The sequence below is a fragment of the Pavona decussata genome, unplaced genomic scaffold (assembly GCF_977016875.1).
Source record: "Pavona decussata unplaced genomic scaffold, jaPavDecu1.1 SCAFFOLD_381, whole genome shotgun sequence".
NCBI lineage: Eukaryota > Metazoa > Cnidaria > Anthozoa > Scleractinia > Agariciidae > Pavona > Pavona decussata.
In genome coordinates, this window is record NW_028145755.1 from 2219889 (window position 1) to 2236821 (window position 16933).

Sequence of the window (16933 nt, forward strand, 5' to 3'; positions counted from 1 at the left end):
TTAAACGCCCGCCATTTTTTTTTTTTTTTTGCATCGTAGGGAGGCATGAGGGAAACATGTGGGAACTGACAAAATCCTGTTCAGACCAGTGCCAGTGCCCAGGAACGGGGCCCGAGTACTACCCTTGGAGGCAGTGCCCGTACCAGGGCACGGTATCCAGATTTCTGCTCGGACACCGACGAAAAGCTATGTTCAGACGAGCGCCCGTGTCCGAGAAACGGTCACGTTTGCTAGTATGAACGAGGCCTTAGGCTTAAGGCCATGTTCATACTTGGTTCCCGAGTACGATTCTTTCTGGACACTTATGTGAACCCACCTTTTTATCAAGTATCCACGCCAGAATTCGGACACGCTGTCTGTGCCCGAGTACTCGGGCACTGGAGTACACAATAACATATTGGGTACCCAGTGTCAGAACAGAGCCGACTATGTTAATGTTGTGCCTGATGCCCAGGCCTCAATGCTCGGGCACCTTAGTGTCTTCATTGGGTGGAAAGAATAATAAACCAGATAGGAAAAAACTCCCTTGCTAAAAGGGGGAATTTAGGGCCATACCGAACGACAGTATATCAGTTGAATTTCAGGGTAACGGTAACACTTGTCAGATTCAGATTTCAAATAGCTTGTTTTTTATGGGAATGACGTATTCTGAAACATGCAAACCAACTTACCTCTTGACAAAATAAATAATTCATCATACAGTGTAATTAATCTCCTCCGCCATACAATTGTGCACGAAGGTCATTTTTTCAATTTTATGAATTTTAGCAATAGAGGTATCCATCTTCTCCCATTTTCCAGGTGCACTTAATGTACAGTGATGTCGGCGCCATTCTCGTCAGGAAATAATCGCCTGAACCTTTTTCCAAATGTATTAACGCTTGAATCGAATTGCTGTTCGGTGTGATCTTTGATAATTTCTATTTATTTGTCTTTCCTGTGGGTATTAATGACACTTCTGTGCCAGTGGTAACTGCATGCTGTAAATAAAACGAGAATATTAGAAACTGGCACGACAAATTACAAATCATAACAACAGCTACATTTTTCGTTTATTTTCAAGAGTCTTAATTTTTGCATATTTCTAATTGTTGATGGAGGACTCGGAGATAGAAAACAAAAAAGAGAGTAAAGGTTATTTAGCCAAATTATGACTTAAAATCGAGAAAATAAAGAAGGACTTGAATATTGCAATATTGAGGATCTTATGATTCCTGGGAAACAAAGTACGCGCGATAATGTGTGATTCAGACTAGTTTATGAGTGCAAGTATATGCATTTTTTCTCGGATTTTAATTCTAATTTTAAGGAATTCTATATTATGTATTTTTTTTATTATGTAAGGCTTTTAGCTGGGCGCCTCTGGATATCAGCCTAGTTGCTGAATGGGCCATCCATATATACCTACGTCGATTGAGGAATTCAAATTAGCAACAATTCAATACAAACAACTTCCAAACCAATATATAAATAAAGTGACAATTTTGCCCTCAAATTGTAGGGTTAATAAAAAATAATCAACGGATGCACATGAAGCCTGTAGATGTCACGAGTAAACTGAGAGACTCAATAATTTACTGTTATTCTGCAAAACACAAAGCGTAGCTTCAATGCAAGATGGCACCCTGCATGGCGTTCTTGAAAAGCTTCTTTCAAACATTTGCATTTGTAGACCTGTGTACTATTGAAAACATGCAGCGACGTAACTTGTTGTTAAAATCAAAGAATCGAATATTGTGGGTGGATATATAAAACCTGAGGATATGTTTATGTTGTCTCATGCAGTGTTAAAACAAATTTGCAATTCTATGTTGTAGAAAAATTTCTTTTGAAAAAAAATCAACGGCCGCTTTTTGGAATACATTTGTTGAATTGAAAGTTATGACTACAAGTTAAAAGGATCGGACGTAGATCTTTGAAAATTTAATTTTTTTTCCATATTGCGTGTAATTTCACTGAGATGTCGTGGAGGGAAAAATCTATCACGGCACCATGACCTAAAAAGGTAAATTATGATATCAATTATACCGTGGATTTCGAAATATAATTTCCAATAACCGAGACAGGATGTTTTAGCCGTAAATTTGTACTCCAGCATTTAACACGAAGGAGCTAACTATTGCTGCCTGACGTGTGACAAGCGTGCATATTTAACCCCAACATTGTTGGCGACTTTTGTAAAGATTTCAACTGATTGCAACAGCATCAACGATATATTAGGCGATATTTTACTGATCAGGTGAGTTGGTAAAGACTGCCCTAACAAATAAGAGAGCTCGGTGTTGTTTCTAACCATGGAAATGATTCCACATTAAGCTATAAATAGACGGTTTCTAACACCTAATTTGTCTCGTATAAAGCAACTAGAACAACCTCATTTTACAATAATTTCATTTTTAGATCTCAGGTAAGAATGCACATACGGGTTCAAAAGTAACAAATTAAAGGCGAAAGCCTGAGGTTTGAAGGATTCAGAAAAGCAATAAATATGGAAATAACTGTAATGTGTTAACGATGCATTGTTAAATTATTGATGAATTATCTTGTTTTCACTTCTTTTTTAAACACTTTCATATAAATGATTGGTTTGTTATCAAGAATTAAAACAGGAAGACACAAAGGGATTTTCAGAACATCTTATCTGAATAAGTTTTAATTGAACTGATATATCAAGATTAGAGTTTTTTAAAGTACGGTTATTTTTCGTTGTTTCCTTCAGTGGAGTTCAATTTCGTTCAATTTCTAATTACAGCATATTTGCACAAACGGAAAATACGGGAGAAAATAACATCAGCACCAGCTGTTTTTTACGGCGAGTGAAGAAGGGAACCTAACTAAACGCGAAAGGCACTTTGAACGGTACGGTTCGTTTTTATATAAGTAACCTTAGTTCCTAGCATTAATTCAAGCTAAACGCCGGTAAGGTAGAAGGCTATTTAAAACACTATATAAAATAATATAAATTCGAGTGTGAAAGAGGAATTAATGTGATAAGTAGGAAGACCATGGTACGTAGATCAATCAGTGCACGCAATATAGCGACTTAGCGGTTTTTGGTGAATGTTGCTTTGGGTTTTGAAGTTTAGAGCTTTGTTACATACATACATGCATACATATCCTTTATTGAAACACGATGGGGTTTAAAGCACAGAGCTTGTGGGGTCGTGTGAAAATAACTGATTACAGTATAAAACTATATTAAAATGGTGATAACATAACATACAGAACACAAAACAATTGACTACAGCAATTAAGGCATAAAATGTAAAATATTCAGTAGCATTTGAAATCTTGGTAGTGCCTCGGCAGCGACTGGGCCGACTGTGCACTAAAATCAAGTTGGCATCACGTCTCTTACTTTGACGTTGTCATTTGGTTTAAAAGTTGAAGACTGTTCAGTTTTATTGTAATTCTCTCTCTCTTTTTTTGTAAATTTACGTGTTGCTATAGTGCCTGCCGTGTAATACTGACTCCATATCTCCGATGGAACTTAAATAACTGATTTATTTTAATTAATATAGAGATAAAACCTCCAAACTTCATCAACAGCCTCCATTTAACCCTATTCTGACCGCGGTGACTTTGAACCTGAACAACTTTAACAATATTTGAGCAAACGCCATAAAAAGGTCAGAACATTGTCAGAAATGTATCTGGAAACAATTTGATGTGGTCGGTTAGTGTTCATTGACTTTGATATTACCATGGCCATCAATTTTTGACAGGAACTTTTTTCAGAAAATAGAAAATCCCTTTTTAAAACGAAGAAAATTACTTTTATTACCGTAGCTTTTATGTTTTAGCCCATATTAGTGTTCCTTTATTGGTTTTGGTTACTTTACGTTTAATCTCGGCGCTTTCTAGAATTTTTGAGGAAACCCAGGAATCCATCCAAGATGACTGGCATTTGGCAATCATGACGTAATTACACGTCATATCGCGTCACCAATTCGCGTTGCGGACATCAAACGAAACATCTTTGGCCGTACTATCTATCCTCCCAGTCTTACTATTTTACTCTCAATTACTACCAGAAGAACTGAGTCCTTCAGTGCAATGCATAAATCAAAAACAAGTTTGTTAGTTTCAAAAGTATGCAATCTAAATCTCTGTTTTATTTAAAGCTACTGAACAATACCTTTCTGTTAGACTATGCTGCAAAGTGCGTGCACACATTAAGTAAGATTTTTTCGGGATAGAAACTGTATTTTCATACTCCAAGTATTTAATATCAGCACTTAAATAATCTCTCTTCATCTTGCAGGGGCGTTTACAAAATATTTTATACCACCAGAGATGTTTTGACTAACTCCTTCTTTTTAGGTAGAAACGCTAAAACGTTGCAGCAATTGAATAGGATTTTGGTCAACTTTGAAAAGCTGAGACATCGACCGAATATGTCGGATATTTACAGAGAACGTGTCTTTTAAAAGGCTTTGTCGGGTAATTGTAGAGAAATGATCATAACGGTCGTACAAAGTACAACTTCGTACCAGAGCTTACAATCAAAATTTACAAATTATATCGTGAAATTTCAATTCAAAAGGGAAGACTTTTAATGACAGTAACTAACGCCTAGACCTCTATAAGGGTCGACGTGTAACGTTTAAACACACTAGTGAATAATTAACAAATATCCTGCGAAATCGCGCGGATTATCGCCTGATACTTCGGCCGACGAGGCCGTAGGCCAAGTAGGCTAAAATCAGGGGATACTCCGCCAGATTGAGCAGGATAATCGTTAATTTTATTATCCAACACACTGAAAAGCAACACACAAGCAGAAAAGCTTATGACGATCTCTATTTTACCATTTTCTCCCCGACACACGAAATTATAATTACGTAAATGATATCTGTTGACTACGGACAACGAACATTCAGTGCACCATGACCATATTTGGGAACTGTTACAATGTGTCGAATAATAAGGCGGCCATCACGGCCGCTTTAAAAACTGATAAAAGAACAATTTGAGAATCCGTCAATTTTGAGAGAAGTTACTGAGGCTTAAAGGTAAACAAAAGTGAACAAACTTCCCTCTGCATTTTAAAGGAACAACATATCCCACATATGATTAAAATATCGTATTCTAATCGCGAGTTCATTAATTGATTATTACAATTCACTTTTGAGTGAAAAGGTTTAGACTGTAAGTACTTTAAATTCACCTTCTTCCAAACCACAACAGGTGACAAAATTCACTGGGGTAAACAGCGCCTTAATTACAAAACAAAAGGCAGTATAAGCTCGGGAGATTAATGAGATTTAAGTTGAGAACTGCTCTTTTAAAAAATTTCCGCCAGATAACCCATCTTTCACAGCAAAAGTAAGCGTACAGCAAAATCTCAAACATGCATGTCAAAAGGAATATTTTCTTTAAGGAAAATTAATTTTGTCTACGTACAGGTCGGTAATGACCTGTCCGGTGTGAAGGTGATGTTATATATTATTAATACTGAAATAGATTTTCAAGTACGTTTGTATTGAACGGAACTAAACAGTTTTGTGATTGTGTGCATTAATTCCCAACGCAAATGTCCTTATTTTAAATTTTTCTCAGTCGGCGTTGTGAACCGTTACAACACAACAGAGGTAAGCGCGATCAATGTGGGACGCAGAAATCTTGATAGAAAGAGTGCGTTTCAGTTGATTCCAGTTGGGGAGAAAAGATTTTACAACAACGTACAACTGAAATGTCTTGAGAGGTAAGATTAAACAAATCATTTTGTTGACAAAAAGTCAAAATATACCTTGGAAAAAATGATAATTTTTTTTCCAAATTTAAAGACCGTAGATTAAAAAACAAAAGAGTTGCTGACAACCTTCATTAAAGAACTTATTTGCGCTTAGCATGCACCATCATGGAAACATTCCAACCTCTGAACTTCAACCTCCAACTTCCTGTATAACTCAGTGTTGTAAAGTGCATGTAGTTTTCGTCATTTTTTGTTAACTGTCCAAAAAACTAAAAACCAGAACTTTCAAATTAGAAATAAATTACAGATTCGTTTCAGTTACATTGAATGCTATATCTCTCCTCTTCTCTCCCGGCCCTTTTCAGTAGCTTTCAGTGTACTTGGTTATGGAAATACCGGTTAAAACACTTAATTATCAATCTTAAGGAATAAGCTTAATATGTTAGTGTTTATTTTCATATCGTGTGTTATTTTTGAAAAGCTCCTGCTGGGTAATATAATATAGTATGAATCTAACTAAATACTGGAGTCAAGCTTCGTTGGAACATAGATTAATTAATCAACTTAAGTATTGAGTTAGAATTAACTCTTCCACAGAACAACTAACGTACAGTTCTTCTGCAAGAAATATGCTGCGAGTATAAAATGGTCGTTTCGCCAAAATAAGAGTGCGTCAAATAAAGGCGTATCTTATTTACTTCTACTAATGAAATAATGATAAAGAGGCAACAAATGCACACTATCTAAATACAGTACTGCAGTGGATCAGACCAGACATGATTAGCGTTTAAAACGAGAGAGATGTCGTGGGCAGCTGTTTCGCACCTATTGTGTTCGTCCGCACGATGCAGCTCACAAAATGAGTTTCAGTTCCACCTAAAAAACAGACGTTTGTCTCAGGGTGGGGACCGTGGCGAGAAAGTTTGGAAGCATCGCATCCAAGATCCAAGCGTATTGAGTGGCGATCCAACAGAAAGCTCGTTAGCAGTATCTTCCCGTAGTCTGTTTGTTTTTCTTGGGGGAACTTTTGAGAGTTTGTTATGTGTGCTTTAAAAAGGGACAAGGGTCATAACCACAAATGTGTCTCTTCTTTACTTTTTTACAGGGTCGACGAAAGCTTACCTGACTATTGAATAACATGGAAGTGGCGTCTTGTTTAAAGCGTGCAGAGTCAAGCAATTTCGTTTTTATTTTGGTTCTGCATCTCCTGTGGAAAGCAGAAGCGAAAACCATGACAACGTAAGCTATACCTTCTTTAATTCAAACGTTGTATACGTATATGAATAATGACAAACTCGAAGTCTCAATAACTTCTAATTTCCCGCGAACCCGAAAAGCCTTGTGTTTTCTCTCGCAGTTCGAGTTTCGGAGCTTCAATTCTCACCAGGGTTCTCAGTGTTACTTGGAAAAGGGGTGGGGGAGGGGGTGGGGAAGGGGGAGGGGGAAGGGGAGGGGGAGGGGTGGTCTTTCAACTTAAGGTGGGGGTTCACCTGAAAGCCGTTTTCACGCCGCTTAAAATCGGTCAAATGGAAATATCTTGTTTGCATTTCAAGCAATACAAAAACCCTCCATTCATAACACAAATCGATAATTTGGGGTGTTTTATGAATTTTTGGGTGATTTTTAGGTATATTTGGAAGGAAATAATTTTTCTTGAAGGATTGGTAAAATTAAAAGAAATAATAAATGTTGAAGATTTAGTGAAGTTTTAAAATTAGAATTTGTAGTTAATAATTAATAGACGGATACCAAGTTAGTCCACTAGCAACCCGGGGTGCTCTTGCGTGGTTATCGACTGTCTGTTAGTGTTCCAAAAATCATTTTCTTTCTTCTATCCATTCTTAAAACCTCTTCAAATTTCACTCAAATTCAGATAGAGCCCCACCTTAAAGGGGGACAAGAACATAGCTTTCTTAACATTTAAATCGAATTTACAGTGGCAGATACATCCATCTGAAGTAGATACAAGTTAAAACGCGCCTTTTAACATGTTAATATAACAATTTATAAAAATTATAAATAATTTGAGCAAAATGCATATCCCCGTCTCTGCTCCCCCTACTCTCCTCATTGGGGTAGAGTTACTGGGCGCAGAGTCTCTGCAGAGTCCCACCCTCACCGGTCCACCCACCGAGGGAGCTCCGAAAGCCTGATGATGCTGAAAACATTATATATAGGACGCGACAGCGTCTTTCCCTCCCATGTGGGACACATTTTCTTAGACGTGCACGAGGCACGGCCTCGTTTTGGTGCGAAGCTTGTTTTCGTCCTATAGCGTCATAAAATCACTTTTTTCGTTCACAACTCTGACAGAAGTCTTGAACGCGTGGATTTCCTGACATCTTTTGGGTTGATGTCGATTACATCAAGGATTTTCTTGAAAATGTTCGTCTTAAACAATGTCGGACTTGAAGGTCGGAATCAAGCCACTTTACACGTGCTGTGTTCTTAGATACTCGGCTCCCTCCGTTTGCTATTGCTGTCGTTGTCTCGAGATTGCAATTAAAAAACAAAAATTAATAATAATAATAATAATAATAATAATAATAATAATAATAATAATGATTATGATAATGATCATGATCATGATCATGATCATGATAATGATAATGATAATGATAATGATAATGATAATGATAATGGTAATGATAATGATAATGATAATGATAATGATAATGATAATAATAATAATAATAATAATAATAATAATAATAACAATAATAATAACAACACAGTTCAAGAGGAAAATTTGCATACGCAAGTAAATCATCAGACTGCGGTGAATAATAACACCACATCGCAATTAAGCAACGAGGTGAATACCATCCATACCATTCATACCATTTTGGTTCCATACCATTGAAATTTAATAATAATAACAATAACAATAAATCGCTTCATTTGTTGTCTTTTTTATCTGTCGTTGCATTTATATTTTCATATTTTCTAACCAGTCAGTATCCAGATTATTGTTTCCATGGAAACAACTCCCCATCTGACCATCAACATATTAAAAATGACTCATGGCGAACCACATCCCTGGGGGAGCTTCTTCAGCAAATGCTACAGTGCTATGACTCACGAGTGAGGGTTGAAAAAACCAAAGGTAACGAAAATGTGAAACAACCGTTGTCAGCGTCTTGTTTTTCTTAACTGAAAAGTATTAACTGTGGTGGATATTTTTGGTTGTACAGGAAGCAAGCCCACGGAGGTCACTGCAAGTTTGTACATTCTTTCAATCGGGAATTTCCAAGTCCGCGACATGGTAGGAATATAGGAACCGTATTAAATTACGCTACGTTCTCTGTAAAATTCTTACAGTAAAAATATAAAATTCTGTAAAATTCTCTGTAGCTTCTTACAGTAATTTCGTTGGTACCCCCAGTTTTTCTTTTTGGATTCCAATAGCCCTTGCTAACATCTGCTTTTCCTACATAGTCATAAACTGAGCAGAAATACCTCTGTACGGGGCCATGTTGAGTCTCAGGAGAATAAAAAGCTTTGTTTTTTTTTTTTTTTTTTTTAATAACCATTTATTTGCAAAAACACATTACTTACATTACTTACATTACGGGCTAAATACATCACTGGAAAATACAGTATTCTACCAACAATACAGTGCTTACTGGTTACTTACACTTGTCTACTAACAAGACTCTAATTACAATTCAACACATATCAGACAGTAAAATGGCTTTCGCTCCTTACAATTACGGCTACTTACAATATATACTAACTTACGACTAAATTTAAACTACCTAATTACATCCAATCGTTACTTCACATTATGTACAGCAACATAGCTTACCGCCTACTTACTAATCTTCGTTATTAACTTATTGGATTTTAATTGATCATTTGGGACTGGAGGGCGTTCTTCAATGGGCTCCATTTCTTTTTAAAAGAATTTAGGGTATTATTATCTAAAGCGATTTGCTTTTCAATTTTCATGGAGTTCACGAGCAATTGTTTATATAGTTGCACCTTGGGTATGATGTTTCTCAGTTTACAGTTGTATATATAATGCCTAGCAATAAGAAGTGAGTGATGTAAAAGTAGATATGAGACATCGTTAATTAAGCCTAAACAGAGAGTGGGAGAGAGAGAAATGTCTTTCAAATCTTGAAGGTGTTGGAATATCCATTCAAATAAACTTTTCCAGAATGCCTGAGTATGTTTGTAGTGCCAAAACAGGTGAACCAGAGTTTCAGTAGTTTCACCACAAAAGGAACAAGTGTCGACTTGTTTTATACCTATCTTGCAGAGAAAGTCGTTTGTAGCAATTCGTCTATGAAGAAACTTAAACTGGAATACTCTAAGCTTTGTTTCTCTTGTACAGAGGAATGGTAAATAATAAGTTTTTTTCCAGTTAATGATCGAATCTTGAACTATACTCCCTTCAGAAAGCCATTTTTCTTCACTCCGCAATGGTGTGGAAGCCTTTTTTTGGACAAGGCGTCTATAAAATTCTTTGCAAATATTTGAATGAGACAGAAGAATCGCTATATCATTTGAAAGAGAGTTGTGTAATGAGTCTGGTGAGCATGATTTCTTAAATTGTTTTAGCGCCGATATAACTTTAAAGTACTCAAGATAATTAGTTTTAATATTATATTTATCTATGAATGCATTATAGCTTAAGAAAGTCTGATCTTTGTTAAGTAGATCTTTAACTTCTGTTACCCCTGCCTTAAACCAGGCTTTGTAAAAGAAAGGTCGGTTCTCTATTCTGATTAGTGAGTTATGCCATAAAAACATAGAGTCAAAATCAAGGTTCTTCTCTCTGTAATTTAAATTGGTCCAGTGTTCGATAATTTCCCTCAAAAAGGGATCCTTTATGTTCAGCTGTAAAACGTCTTGCGGTTTAAGGTTACTTAAAAACACTGCTTTTCCTCCATGCTTCTGGAGGTAGTAATAAACGAAAAGCTTCCATTTCCCCTGATTATCATTATTTAGGTAACCTTGTATCCACTTCATTTTCAGAGATTCATTAAAACTTTGAACATCTATCATCTTGAGACCCCCTTTATCGTAGTCATTAATCATTTCCACTCTTTTGATTTTATCCCCTTTTTTATCCCAGAGAAAATCATACAACAAAGAATTAATTTCTTTAAGTGCACCTTGATGCGTTGGGAGAGAGGATAGAACATGCACAATTTGCGATACTGCCAGGGATTTAATGATCGTAGTTTTACCTAGAAGAGTCAAACCTTCTTGCGGACCAGCTATTTAGGATGTTTTTTATTCTCTCTTTGTTTTAGCACGGCAAGCCTCGCTCTGAATTCCTGTCTGGGCGAGGCTTACCGTGCAAAAACGAAGCTTTTTATTCTCCTGAGATTTGACATGGCCGCCAAGTGGCAAAGGTGTATTAGGAGGCACTGTCCTTAAAGTGTAGTAGTTTTCGTTTGGTATTTATACTGAGATAAAGAGAGGTGGACTCTAGAAGGAAGAAGGACGGATGGATGGATAGGAATTGAAATACTTTTATATTATCAGTTTTATAGTTTAACAGACTAACATGTTATTACAAGAATCCCTAACAAATATTAACAGCGACTATAGATAAACAATGGAATATAATGGACCGTCTTATTTTAGTAAACTTTTTAAATGCACCTCCGCGGCAGATCCTTGTAAAATTTGTAATCGGATGTGGGTGGTAGTCCCCATACTTGAGGTGTTGGGTCAGTTAAAACTGATCACTGGCCTTTTACTTTGTTGATAGTCATTAACAAGTTCTGTTTAAATCTTTTATAATTCCAGGATTTTCAGCTGTCATTTTACTTCCGACAAAAGTGGCAAGATTCTCGTTTGGCGTACGGGGACCATTATCCTGAAGATCAAATCACGCTGGGAGGAGGAATTCTGGAGCAGTTGTGGCTTCCTGAGACGTATTTTGTCAACAAGAAGGGCTCCAGAAATAGCGAGGATGCAAATTTTTTCGTGCGAATTTTTCGCAATGGAACTTTGCTTGTTATCAGAAAGTACGTTTGCCTAAAACGTTTCTATAGATCTAGCATGTGATTATACGCTTGCGAATACAGCGTTAAAATGTCAGTTTTACAATTTCAGAAATGGGCTAGCGTTTTAAGGAAATTGAAATTCCATTTTAATCTTTTTTGAGAAATGGCTGGACATTTCGGAAACGGCTCACTTGAAGATTACAAAACTCACAAGAAGAACTTAATGGTTGCTCATACCAGTTTATGAAGTTGTCGCACTGAAGCACTTGCAAACCTTACACAGCCAACAGACTCATGGAAAACCAATTTTTTGTTGTTTCAGAATTCGTCTCTGTGGTAACAACATTGTGTGTGATAAATTTAAAGTTTTTATAACTTTTCTATGCGTCTTTATGAGCGTTTTTAGGGTTTTCATACGCTAAGAATTATGGGTAAATGAATCAGTGGCCATCTTTTTAGGTCCGGTGGACTGTCACTAACATGTTCCAAACCTGATTCTGGAAAATATCCAAAAGGTTTCCGAGACTTAATATGGAAATTACCTGTCTTGCGTTTTGAGACCTTGAATTCCGCTGCAAATTTGCGTAACTTTTGTCATATTTCTATTCTTCTTTAGAAATACGCTCACAATGGACTGCTACATGGACCTAAGAAACTTTCCGTTTGATGTTCAAAAGTGTAATTTAACCTTAGAGAGTTGTAAGTTTGCTGATTCTAACTTCTTTGCTGATCGATTCGATAGTGGTTAGCTATAGCCTTCTCAACTTTAACTTTGTAGTGTATGTTAAAGTGCTAAGTGTACCCACAATCTGTAGCCAGATTTTGAAGCTATTTTAATAATGTACGGGAGATTAGATTTAATTCGAGTATTGTAGTTATGAACATCAGAATTACGGGACCTTAATTTCGATTGTGAAATAATTTAAATTAGCGATATGTTATTTTTACACACGGCCTCCCTGAAAAGCAGGTGTTTTCTTTTCATCTTTATTATTTTAGTTTTTATCTTAGATTCTAGTTTAGTTAGGTAGCTAGTTTTCTATACTTGAATGTAAATATACCTGAAGGAAATACCGTGCATAAATAAAGTTACCTTACCTTACCTTACCTTACCTTACCTTATTCCATTAAGACACTTAGACACAGTAAGACACTAATGAAAGTTCCAACGATCAACCAAAGAGACCCAACCTTATTCTCGAAATAAAAGTTCTTAGCCACAAAGGAGCCATTTTCAAGATCCAAAAAGCTTTTTTGTGTAAAGTAAAATACGAGAACGAAACTGTAATTGATTGAGCGGCCATATTGTTTCTCTTTTAAGTTGGTTTTACTACAAAAGATGTAGTGTACAAATGGATATCCCAAGATGCTCACGAGGCAGTGGAGAGGGATGTCGGGCTGTCTATATCAGAGTTTGACGTTGGCACTATTAGAATATTTGAAGCTACCACAGTCTATAAAACAGGTATGCGTACTTATTATCTAACACATTGTAACACTGCCCAAATATGGTCATGGTGCACTGAATGTATAACAATTATTCCATGAGACCGCGTTGGATATGAAGTGACTAATGGCTCATAGTCGGAGTTTTTGAGCCAATTAGAGAGCTAGAAATGCAATAGTCGGGGCTGAGAATATACTAATAACAGATATCCTTCGATATACGTAATTTCTTGTGTCAGGGAGAAAAATGGCGAAATAAAGTTTGTCTCTAGCTATTTTGCAATAAAACTGTGCTTTATTATCGATGTGTTGAATAATAAAACAATTATCCTGCACAATCTTTTGGATTACCCCTGACTTTCGCCAGCTCGGCCTGCGGCCTCGTCAGTTAAGTATCAGATTTCGTAGGATAACTTTCAACTATTTTCATTAATCTGGGCGTACATAACTCTTATTTCCTTACCACCATTCATTTTTAAAACGAAAGACTGGCTAGAAATGGGAAACCCAGAAGAGAATATAGGTCTCTCCCAAAAGACAAGCAGAAAAATATAATTTCTCCATCCATCAATAAAAAGTTTAAAGTTTACGCTCTCTCGATCTCTTCAGTGCTCGTCCATGAAAATTTACACTGTGGTTTTGTTCCGTATCAGTAATGAAAAGGCTCGGTCTCAATTTTCTTCTTGCTGTTCTCGCGATTACATTAAATAATTTAAATAAATATGTGCTAGGAACTCTTAACAGGAGAAAATCTTTTGTGCTTTAATAACTTAAATGTTGCTTTAACAGTATATGGGTGAGAAGCTTTCTTACTGGCACGTTTTTCTTTGCTCATTTAGGCTTGTTTTCAGGCTTAAAAATGGAGCTTAACTTCCACAGAAAATCCATATATTACTTGATACAAATCTACATTCCGAGTGGGATGATAGTCGTGCTGTCTTGGGTAAGTAATCAACCTTTCTATTTATTTTCTTCGCATTTCTGAAAATGGTGTTAAAATGTTCGTCCTCACTCTTTCGCAGCGGCGATATCGTGCTGGTTTATTTTCCTTGGCAAGAAATTCAACGCAATCAGATAAAGTTGTTGCAAAACTGAACCTTGCTATTGACCAAGTGTTAGTTGCAGGCGTCAAGTACTTGCCTTGTTCTGACTTCCTCCAAATCCACATATGAAAAGAGAGAAGAACTGAGCCATAACTTTGTCCTGAGCTTGAACCCATGAAATAGATGACCGAGATCATCGCGTGCTTTTCTGTCACACAGTGTTTATGGCATCTGTCCACCCCAACCTCGTTCCCAGGGACTCTCCTCTTCACGTCCCAGAGAGAGCGTGGGAACGAGGTTGCTGTCCAGCCTTGGGGAACATCATGAATTTGACTCGGTGCAAAGTATGCACTCTAGATCAAAATTTTTATTTTGGCTTCATTACCACTTACAAACATTGTTCAGAGAACCCATGACCTTTCTTCTGAATGCACATTGCTAATTTTACAGTTGTGTTCACTTTTCTTAACGTTCCTTCATAGATATCCTTCTGGATTGATTACAATTCAATTCCAGCCAGAACAGCGCTCGGCATAACCACCGTGCTCGCCATGACAACGCTGTTATTTGGCGTCCAGTCCTCCCTGCCGAGCGTACCCTACATTAAAGCTGTGGATTTGTTTATGATCGTCTCCTTTGCTAGTGTGTTCGCTGCTCTAGTCGAGTTTGCGGTTGTGAACTATTCTAGCATGCGTCAGAAGGAACAGAAGGATTCTCGACAATCCAAAAATAAATACACTGTTGTAAGTAAAACTTATTGTCTTTCTTAGCAGAGAATAGCTTCTTATGCCTTATATGAAGCAAGATCCAGGAGGCCTTTAGCTATGTGTTTAATAATTGGTGAAGATAAAACTTGAGAAAAAGAAGCTTTAAGGGGGGACTTAACCTAAATACCATTTTTCCGCCACTTGACATGCGTTTAATGGAAATATCTCGTTCACGTTTCAAGCAATCCAAAAACTCTATTCTCATCCCGTGAATCTATGTTGTGGGGTGTTTTGTGAATTTTTTGGTGATTTTTGGGTAAATTTGGGAAGAGATAGTTTTTCTAGAAGGATTGGTAAAATTAAGAGAAATAAGAAATATTGAAGATTAAGTGAAGTTTTAAAATTAGAATTTGTAGTTAATAATTAATAGACGGACGCCAAGTTAGTCCACTTGCAGCCTGGGGTGCTCTTGCGTGGGTATCAACTGTCTGTTGGTGTTCCAAAAATCATTTTCTTTCTTCTATCCCTTCTTAAAACCTCTTCAAATTTCATTCAAATTTAGGTTAAGCCCCCCTTAAAACGGACGCAGGACGTAAGACGGACTGTTTCCTGCAACTGGCACCGGTTGCATGTCTTCCCGCCGTTGAATCTACAATCAACGAAAAAAGTCTTGGGAAGATTCCAAAGTTCTACTTCGATTCGACCTTCCTCCCCTCCCCTGTTTCAATGTTTAGCTTCAAAAGTGAATCTTTACCAGTATATGAATTGTGGGGAATCCAACATTGAACAGGGGGGCAGGGGGGAGGGGGAACCAACAAACAAAGGTCTCAACATACGAAAGTAATAAATGTGCCGATGTCTTTATTTCATACCCACTTTCTGTTGCCTTGTTGAGTAACCTTCCCAAAAAATTTTTTCGATGATTGTAGTTACATGTTATATTTTTCAGTACTCAGTTTTGCAAACTGGGTAACTGTTCTAATACACAAATGATTGGTTTTATCAACAGAGTTGATAACTGAAGGTAATTTGGCCGCCGTAGAGATTCGCTCTGACGAAGGGCTAACGCTCGAAACGTCAGCACTCAAATCTCTTTACAGTGGCCAAATTACTATGTCAACTCTGTTACATACATGTTGATAAAACTAAACATTTTCCACTCCCCGCCGACGCAGAACCACAGTTTCTTTTAGTAACTAACCCCGTTAGTCTAATGCACGGTCATTATTTCTTCAACAGAATCCGGACATCGTTATGTTAAGTTTTCGCAACAAATCATTTGAAAATGATACTGAGAATGGCCACCATTTTGAAAATGGCACCGTTCATACTGGAACTACTATCGATAATAACAATCTTCACGAACCGGATGACACGCCCAAGGCAAATGGAACAACAAATAATGAACACCACCCACGTGATCAAACGTATCAATCACGTGATTATCCACATTTCCAAGAACGTTCTTTTAGTGGACGATCGAACAGGTGCCGATGGCGCTGCAAGATTACCGCCAATGCTATTGATGCTTGGTCACGAGTACTGTTTCCTCTGGCGTACGGACTTTTCATTGTCGCTTATTGGATTTTGTATTCATCGAACGTTAACGACGATAAGTGGTAGCTAATAATTAGTAAATAATGATGATGGTGATGATGATGATCATGATGGTCGTGCTGGAAAAAGAACTTGACGTTTTACAAACAATGTTTTGAAATCGGACGTCAGACTGTGGATGGAATCTATCTTCCGTTATGGGTTCATCTAACCCATTCACACCTGAAGGAATGCTTTTACAGAGGATAATCACAGCCGAGATGTTTATGTCTTCAATGATGATTCTCTTAAAATTCCAAATTGAACCCACCATCTATGTCAATGAAATTCGAACCAAGATCTATCCTGCGTTGTTAAAACATCTGCTTTGTTAGGTATTTTAAGATCCCGAGTGTTATTTCGCCTGTTTTCGACCTCCAGTTCTGCAGATACTGAGGTGAGAAGCTAAATGCAAGCCGCTGCAAACAGAGGCAATCCCAAAGGCAAAAAAAAAAAAAAACATTGACGAAGCCACAA

The 16933-nt window shown here is 37.1% G+C and overlaps 1 protein-coding gene across 2 annotated transcripts; it reads left to right on the forward strand.

Moving 5' to 3' along the window:
* The first annotated feature begins 1923 nt into the window (after nt 1-1923).
* LOC146452079 (glycine receptor subunit alpha-4-like) lies at nt 1924-16908 on the forward strand. 2 transcript variants are annotated; one of them, XM_085098290.1, is made up of 10 exons: nt 1924-2239; nt 6804-6937; nt 8653-8804; nt 8893-8963; nt 11465-11685; nt 12281-12363; nt 12986-13129; nt 13950-14053; nt 14636-14896; nt 16100-16908. In XM_085098290.1, exons 2-10 carry the CDS (start codon nt 6837-6839, stop codon nt 16481-16483), a joined length of 1521 nt encoding a protein of 506 aa, XP_084954416.1. In that variant the 5' UTR covers nt 1924-2239; nt 6804-6836; the 3' UTR covers nt 16484-16908. The 2 variants fall into 2 exon arrangements, with proteins under 2 accessions (XP_084954416.1, XP_084954415.1); XM_085098289.1 differs by lacking the exon at nt 1924-2239 and adding an exon at nt 5421-5707.
* Nucleotides 16909-16933: the final 25 nt, after the last annotated feature.